This window comes from Nannospalax galili, unplaced genomic scaffold (assembly GCF_000622305.1).
Source record: "Nannospalax galili isolate Female #2095 unplaced genomic scaffold, S.galili_v1.0 scaffold290, whole genome shotgun sequence".
Classification (NCBI taxonomy): Eukaryota; Metazoa; Chordata; class Mammalia; order Rodentia; family Spalacidae; genus Nannospalax; species Nannospalax galili.
In genome coordinates, this window is record NW_008331486.1 from 679794 (window position 1) to 688225 (window position 8432).

General features: G+C 43.1%; 1 protein-coding gene across 1 annotated transcript; it reads left to right on the forward strand.

The window, feature by feature from the left end:
- The first annotated feature begins 1150 nt into the window (after positions 1-1150).
- On the forward strand, positions 1151-3132 carry LOC103728271 (olfactory receptor 1K1). The gene is given in 3 exon segments (XM_008826351.1): positions 1151-1262; positions 2242-2423; positions 2425-3132. Coding segments are annotated over 3 exon segments (1002 nt in total).
- Positions 3133-8432: the final 5300 nt, after the last annotated feature.

An 8432-nucleotide genomic window follows, 5' to 3' on the forward strand; every position in this document is an offset into this window, starting at 1 on the left:
GTCTTCAGGAGTTCCCACAGAGGCCCAAGTCAGGTGAGGATCAGATGCTCTCAGGCTTTCTCCTAAGGTCTAGATTCCTCCAGGAAAGACGTTGTTCTCAGGAATCTGGGGGTTGGACTGGCCTGGGATCAGGGCCCAGGAAAGTTGCTGGTCTTGGGCAGCTGGTGGCCATGCCACCCAAAGATGCAAAGGGGGATGGAGGCAGGAAGAGGCCCCAAGGACTCCCGGGGACTACACTGAGACGCTGGGTTGGTCTGGATGAAAATGATCAGGAAAAGGAAAGGTCAGCCCCAGCGTCCAGGAAAGAGGCTGGAGGGTTGAGCAGCCTAGGGAAGCAGAGGGAGGTGAGAGTGGGGCCAGGCCCAGAGGGCTCCTAGAAGGAACTGGGTTGGTCTGGATGCAAAGGATCAGGAAACAGTGGTGGTTCCTGTGGGAGACAGGCTTGAGCCTAGGGTGAGAGTCTTATTGACAGCCAGCCATACAGCAGGTCTGAGGCAATGGCCCACCGCTGGAGCCACAAGGAACGCCTTGTGACATTTGCTCCCATTGGCAGATCATGAGACTGATGCCTAGAGCTTGCCACTCCCTAATCACCACCCTTGGAACCCAAATTGCAACACTTAGATATTGCAACAGTCAGGGTCACATGGTTTCCAGGAATCCAGACTCTGTAATCTGAAACCCAGTATGCTAATGAGGCATCCTACCCGCTATTCTGTGGCAGACTCCTCACCAGCCCTGGGGTCTGAACTGGACGACTGATCAGAGGAACTAAGAGAGCAGGAGAGCGGCCATAGCCAGAGGAGAGCAGCCACAGCCGGCGACCACAGTTTCCCCCGGTGTCTGGGGTGCCAAGACAAGGAATGGGACAGGTCCCAGGCTAGGAGGAGAGATGGGTGGGGGAGATGGGAGGGTGAATGAGGCTGGGGGAGTCAAGGCACAGAGGGCATGATCGACTTACCCCAGAGAGAGGCCTGCCAGTCAGAGAGAGCTTTCTTTTTTAAGAGTATGACATGGAAATGTGTTAGGCAGTCAATCCTTTACAAAGCAGTCTTGGCATCATCTTCAGCAAACCTATAACCTTAAGTCCTCTCCTTTTAATACCCCTTTTTACAGGATTTCCTCCAAATATCTACAATGAGATTTAGACATGGAAAAAAAGTCGCTGAAACAAGTTGTCTCCATCTTTAAAGTGAATTCTCTGGGGTCAGAGATGAAACCCTGGGTTAAATCTCTGACTTTAGAAATGCCTGTCTTTTCAAGTAAGTTTCTCACTAAAGTGTGTGCATTCACTTGGTGCTCAGCATTTGATTAGTGAAAGGTTTTCAGGGATTATGAAGAACTTTGCAGATTCTTTTGTTTTTTGGGGGGTTTTTTTGTTTTGTTTTTTTTTTCTGGGGCTATTTGTAGACTAGTGAAGAGATTACCGCCCCGATTCTTTTGTTTTTATGCAAGTTTAAAAATATTTTACCTTCATACTTTGGCTCAGTATGGAACTCTAAGTTCAGAATTCTGCCTCTTCAGAATGTCAAGATATTGTTCTACTGTGTTCTACCATTGGCTGTTGATAATGACACATGGTGACAATCTGGGTATCCTTGAAAGATATTCAGTTTTTCTCTTTCTTACCAGTTTTCTAAGTAACATCCCCCAGTGTGGGGATGTTGTAGATTCATGTTCATCTTAATATAAATATGTTTTTCTTTTTGTTTTTGAATTTTTCTAGTATTTCTTTGATATGTTCCTCTCCTCCAACTTGGTTTCTATTTTTGTTAGGTTTTTTTTTTTCACTCTTTGTTTCCTAAAATAAATGAGTGTTGGGATCAGATCTTCCTGAATTGATCCTCTCTCTATTTTAATCTTTTCTTTCATATCTTCCTTCATTTCTAATTTAGATCCTGAGTAGTATCTTTTGCTCAAATTTAGCCTAAAATCACAAAACATTAAAGTTGGAAGTGGGTTGAAGATCACCTAGTTCAACTCCTTTATCTTGTAGATTGGGAATCTAAAACTCAGAAAGGAAGAAGGTTCTGGAATGTGAGATGACTTTCCCATAGACACTTCTATGTATAGAGAGCTATGGCCTCCAAACCCAAGATTTCTTATGTCTAGGAAGCATTAGACAATATAGTCCCTCACCTTTCTTGTAGATATCAGGGTGATAAGCCAGCAGTAAAAAGGGTCCCATGAGATTCTAGGCAAATGACAAGCCCAACTATGGACACTGCCAATGATCTTCAGAGGAAGACCCATTCATCCTAGTGAGACTGACAACAAGTCCTCGAGAGCAGCTGTCTCTCTGTGTTTTTGTTGGTCTTGATGTGGCAGGCATCCTGGGTAACAGACTCATTTGGGCCGCCATTGGGGTCAGTCCAATCCTTGGTACACTCATGTACTTTTTGCTGGCCCATCTGTCCTTTGCTTACCTATCTGCTCTTCGTTATCCTTTGCTTTTCCTCCATCATTATGCTCAAGATATTAGCCAACTTATTGGCCCATAACCACTCCATCTCCCTAGAGGGCTGCCTGACCCAAATGTACTGCTTATTTGCCCTGGATGTAACTGATAGTTATTTCCTAGTTGCTATGGCCTATGACCACTATGTGACCAAACAGTACCCCCTCCACTATGCCACACAAATATCCTGGGCCATGTCCATGGCCCTGAGGGGAACACTTTGGCTGGTATCCCATGTCCATTCTGTCGTGGACATCCTACTCATGGCCTACCTGTCCTTCTGTGCCTCCCACCAAGTGCCCCACTTCTTCTGTGACCATCAGTCACGCCTAATGCTCTCATGCTCTCGTCACATTCAACTGCTTATCTTTACTAAGGGTGTTGCAGTGGTGGTCATTCCCTTCCTGTTCATGCTGGTCCCCTACAAGACCATCACAGTTGCAGTGCTCTAGCTGCCCTCAGCCTCTAGGAGGGATGGTGTGTACACCTATGGCTCCCACTTGGCAGTGGTAAGCCTCTTCTATGGGACAGTCATTGTAGTCTACTTCCAGCCTACATCCAGATATGAGGCAGAGCATGGCTGTGTGGCTGTGGTCATGTAAAATGCTGTCACCCCCATGCTGAACCCTGTTATTTACAGTCTCCAGGATCCTGATTTGCAAGGGGTACCCTGAGCCTTTTTCACTAGGCGAAAGATATCAGCTGGTGACTCCTGAGGGTTGGATCCTACCAACCTGTTACTCTGTAGCACAGAGTAACAGCTCATAAATGTGATCCTCTGTTCTCACTGGTTTTAAAAATAGTAACAATAGCTATCATTTTCTGAGCACCAATGGTGAAACAGATCCTTGCTCAATCTACTTTATTCTCATGGTAACCAGAAAAGAGATAAATGATTCAGTTTTATGGATGAGGTGATTGAAGATCAGAGATAAGAAGTAATTTTTCTTGGGGCTGGAGAGATGGTTCAGCAGTTAAGAAGACCGACTGCTCTTGCAGAAGACCCGGGTTCGATTCCCAGCACCCACATGGCAGCTGATGGCTGTCTGTAACTCCAGTTCCAGGGAATCCAGCAGCCTCTTCTGTCCTCCGCAGGCATTGCATGACGCAGGTGCATTTACATACATGCAGGCATAACACTCACACACATAAAATAAAAATACTAAATAAAGTATTTAGAAAAGAAATAACTTTTCTTGAGTTCATGCAATTCTTAAGGAGCAAAAAAGGACCTTTTCTGCCACAACATGTCCTCTTATAACAGTCACTCCCAGCATATGGAGAGGGTTCTGCTGAGTTCTTAAAGAAACTGACTTCTCAACTTTCCAGAACAAGAGTAAAAAATCTCTTGCCAGGCATGGTGATGAACACCTTTGATCCCAGCACTTAGGCAACAGAGGCAGGCAGATCTCTGTGAGGCTGAGGCAAGCCTGGTCTACATAGTGAGTTCCTGGTAAGCTGGGGCTACAGGGAGACCCTATCTCAAAAAAGCAAAAACATGGGGCTGGAGCGATGGAGCAAGACTGACTGTTCCTGCAGAGGACCTGGGTTCAGTTACCAACACCCCATGGTGGCTAACAACCATCCATAACTCCAGTTCCAGGGGATCTGACAGCCTCTTCTGACCTCCACAGGCATTGCATGACACAAGTGCACTTACATACATGCAAGCAATATATTCATATACATAAAATAAAAATAATAAATAAAATATTTTAAAACAAAATTCCTGTACCCATGAGGGCTGAGCTCTCCTAATTATCTCAGTCCAGCACATAGGAGATAATTTGTTCATCTGAGTTGAATAAACCATGATATTCTTATGCCAACAAGAATTCAGAAGCAGTCTACTTTTATATTTGTTTTTGTATGCTGTGATGCCAACTGCTTGGTGTTCCACAGAAAGAGCATGCTTTGGGCTTATAATAAACAAAAGCAAAGCTGAAAATAAAGGAGAGATATAGGCATTAGAGGAGGTAGAAGAGGTATTTATATTTCATAATAACATGTCAGCACTTCACATATTTCTATCCATGAAAATGAGTACTTGAAATAACACTTTATGAACAAAGGAACTGAGACTCAAAGCAGGTGACCTAGGACTGGAGAAATGACTCAGCAGTTAAGAGTACATACAGCTCTTACAGAGGATCTGAGTTTGGATCCCAGCACCCATGTAGGAGGGTTTATAACAGCCTGCAACTCCAGCTCTCGGGGGATCTGATACCTCTGGCCTCCTTGGGCTCCTGCACTCACATGCACATACACACAGGCACATAACTAAAAATAATAAAAATAAATCTTTTTTTAAAAAACAGAGCTGGTGAGCTAATAAGGATCATAGCCACACAAGCCTGCATGTTACTTGAACCATTCAGGTGTGATTTAACAAGACCCCCATAGAATTCAGGTTCCAGGGTGTGTCTGTTGTGATTTGAATATGAAATATCCCCCATAGACTCAGGTGTTTGAATATTTGGCCTCTAGCTGGTGGAACCTTTAGGAAATGGAGCCTTACAAGAGGAGATGGTTCACTGGGAACAGGCCTTGAGGTTCATAGTCTGGCCCCACATCCTGATCATTTTCTGCTTCTTGATTGGGGATGCAGTGTGACCAGCTGGCCTCCTGCTCCTGCCACCATGCCTTCACTGCCTCTATGGACTATGTGCCCTTGAACTGTAAACCAAAATAAACACTTCCCTCCCTAAATTGCTTCTTGTCAGATACTTTATCAGGGAAACAAGAAAAGTAACTAAGACAGTGCCTGTATGAGAAAACTTTCAGAAGTCTTATATGAGACAACTACACTGTTCCAAGTGACGACATGTTTTGAGGTCTCCTGTAGTTGGATCTGGAATGTTACCCCAAATTTTCATGTGTTAAAGGCTTGATCCTCAGTTTGGTACAATTGTGAGACAGTGGAAAAATTTTTTAATATTTTATTGTTTTTATTTTATGTGTATGAGTGCATTGCCTGCATGTATGTGAGTGCACTCATGTCGTGCAATGCCACAGAGGTCGAAGAGGGCTTCGGATTTCCCTGGAAATAGAGTTAAGGATGGTTCATAGCTGCCATGTGGGTGCTGGGAATCGAACCCAGGTCCTCTGCAAGAGCAGTCACTGCTCTTAACCACTGAGCCATCTCTCCAGCCCCAACAGCGGAAATTTTTAAGAGGTGGGGCCTAGTGGACGAAAGTTAAGTCATCCAAGGTATGCTCTGAAGGGTACAGTGGGATCAAAAGGATCATCAGTATTCCCTTCTTCTGGACCAGCAGCCCTGCCAGGAGCATTCTGCTCAGATATCAGACAAAGGACAGGCCACATCACTGCAGGATGACTAACTCTAGCTGGCCCCACAGCCTATGCTTTAGCACAACCCAGCTTCTGCCCTTGGCCTCTAACCACTACCAGTTGTCTCTACCCCACTGCAGTCATTGCCTTCTTCAGGACAGTCATAATCAGCATCATAAGCACATTCAGGTCTCACAATGGCCCCATGTTAAGCTTTCATTGTAAATGTAGGGAAATAGGCTCAGAGAAATAAGGTTTGCCCTAAATCCCTCCACCAGCCACTTCAAGTTCCCTGGCTTCTGGTATTCTGCTCTTTCCACATCACCACTTAATTCCATTTCAAAAATATGTATTGCCCATGTGCTTTATGCCATATACTCAGCCAGATGCATGACTGACTCCCAGATTGCTATCAGAACAGGCAAGGGAAGGGATGGTTGTACTTATAAATAGCCCTAGTTTCCAGTCCTGTGCCTCCAGAGGCCACCTTCTCACCCATACCAATTCACTCTAATTTCTTACCTCAGCTAGCTCCAGAAGATGAACTGACCCATGACCAGTGGTAGATTCCTCCTCTGTTCCCAGAAATGCCACAAAGAGTTTACAAATCCACAGAAATTTTTTCCCTGGATGGATTTTTTACATGATGTATAAAGAAACTGATGTAATAGCTAAGGATGCAGTTAGGGTCAATCACCACTATCAGGAAAATTTTAAAAAGAAAGGAAAAAAAAAGACTGATGTTAATACCTTAAGTAAAAACAGAAAAATAAGTAAAATCAGCAAATAACTGACTCTCTCCAAACCCTCCCTTTAGGAAAGCTTTTACTTACTCCAAGGAGACTGCTTTGGTTGGAGGGATTTTTGTAGTCCTTTTCCCAAAGGTCTTTGAGCCACAGAAGGAAATCTACTTCTCATCCAAAATGTTCCATGATCTTTTCCTCAAATGACTGACTATTTCAGAACTGATTCAACCCATCTTCCTAGTATTGGTATTTTCAACCCTCCAGTTTATTGAGTATGATGTATAGTACTATAAACCACTTTATTCAGGGGGAGAAAACCACGTAATAGCAGTTCAAGAAATATATTTCAGAGTCTACCTTTTATAGCCTCATTTCTAACATAACTTTTATCTTTATAAAATAAAGCAGTCTTCATGTGGAAGATATAGCAATTGAAGAGCTTTTAGTAGTGAAAGGGCTCAGATCATAAATGTAAATTGATTACTCCTTCTAAGGATACAAAGAAAATTTCTATAACCTAAGTTTTCTTTCACACAAGGGCTTCCACAGAGAAAAGGCAACCATCAGAGATGAAAAAATGAAAGCATACTCTTTATGTAGAAAGGACTGCTTTATGCTCCTTGAAATAGATTGATACTCCAAACTATTAAAGCAAGCTGTTAGCTCAGTCTAATCCACTGGCACTTCTCCAACTCACCCTACTCACAGTTCTTCTATCCTGTTTCTTCCACTCCCCTTTCCCTCACCTCCATGCCGTTTTCTTGGGCTTTGGAGCTTGTATACCTATTTCCTTCCCTATATGCTTTCTTTTCTTTCTCTCTCAATAGGATACTGGGACTGTAGACAAAATTCTTTGCCTTACATATACAATAAGACTGTGGATTATATGCCCTAGAGAGATGGCTCCATGGTTAAGAGCACTGGTTGCCAGTGAAGAGGACCTGGGTTTGGTTCCCAGCATCCACATAGTGGTTAACAACTATTGTAATTCCAGTTCCAGGGGATTCGCTACCTTCTTCTGGCCTTTTCAAGCACTGCACATACATGGTGCACTTACACACATACAGACATAACACATACATAAAGTAAAAATCAATTAAAGAAGGTGAATTATATTCAGAGCCAATGGAAAGAAATGACTTCCACACACCATGTCCCTTCCCCCACTTCCTCCAGCTCTTACATTCTTGCCTGCTCTTCTGCAATGTTTCCTAAGCCATGATAGAGATGCCCGTTTATGACTGGGCATTCAATAGCCATTCGTTCTGTTACTTGATCAATTATGGGTCTCTGCAGTCACCACTGCCCACTGCAAAAAGAAGTTTCTCTGACCAAAGCTGACAGCAGCACTATTCTATGGGCATAAACATAGTCAATTTAGAAGGCAATTTGACAGGACAGGAATGATATATTTCAAGCCCTGAAAGTGACTACCAATCAAGATTACTATATCCAGCAAGTATCCCTCAGAAATCAAAGATCAATACAACAGAGATACCTCTTTACATTTTTTAACCTCTTTTTCTTTTTTTTTTTTTTTTTTTTTTTTTTTGTATGTGTGTGCCAATACATATACCCATGTGTACATGGCCGCCAGTCAAACTCACAGAGATCCACCTGTCTCTGCCTCCCGAGTGCTGGGATTAAAGGCATGTGCCACCATGCCAGCCTACCTCTTTACATTTTTATTGCAACACTATTCAGCCAAGGTGTGAGGTCAAAGTAGGTACCCAACAATGGCTGGATGGATTTTTTAAATGTGACATATACATGTCTGTGTGTCTGTGTGTGGGGGTTCAATGGAATTTTATTCATCCACAAAAGAGCAAAATTTATGCCATTTTCCAGAACAAGAGGAGGATAAATACAATCAAACAACATCATATGTATATATGAAATATATGTATAAATATATGAAATATGAAAAATGTTACAAT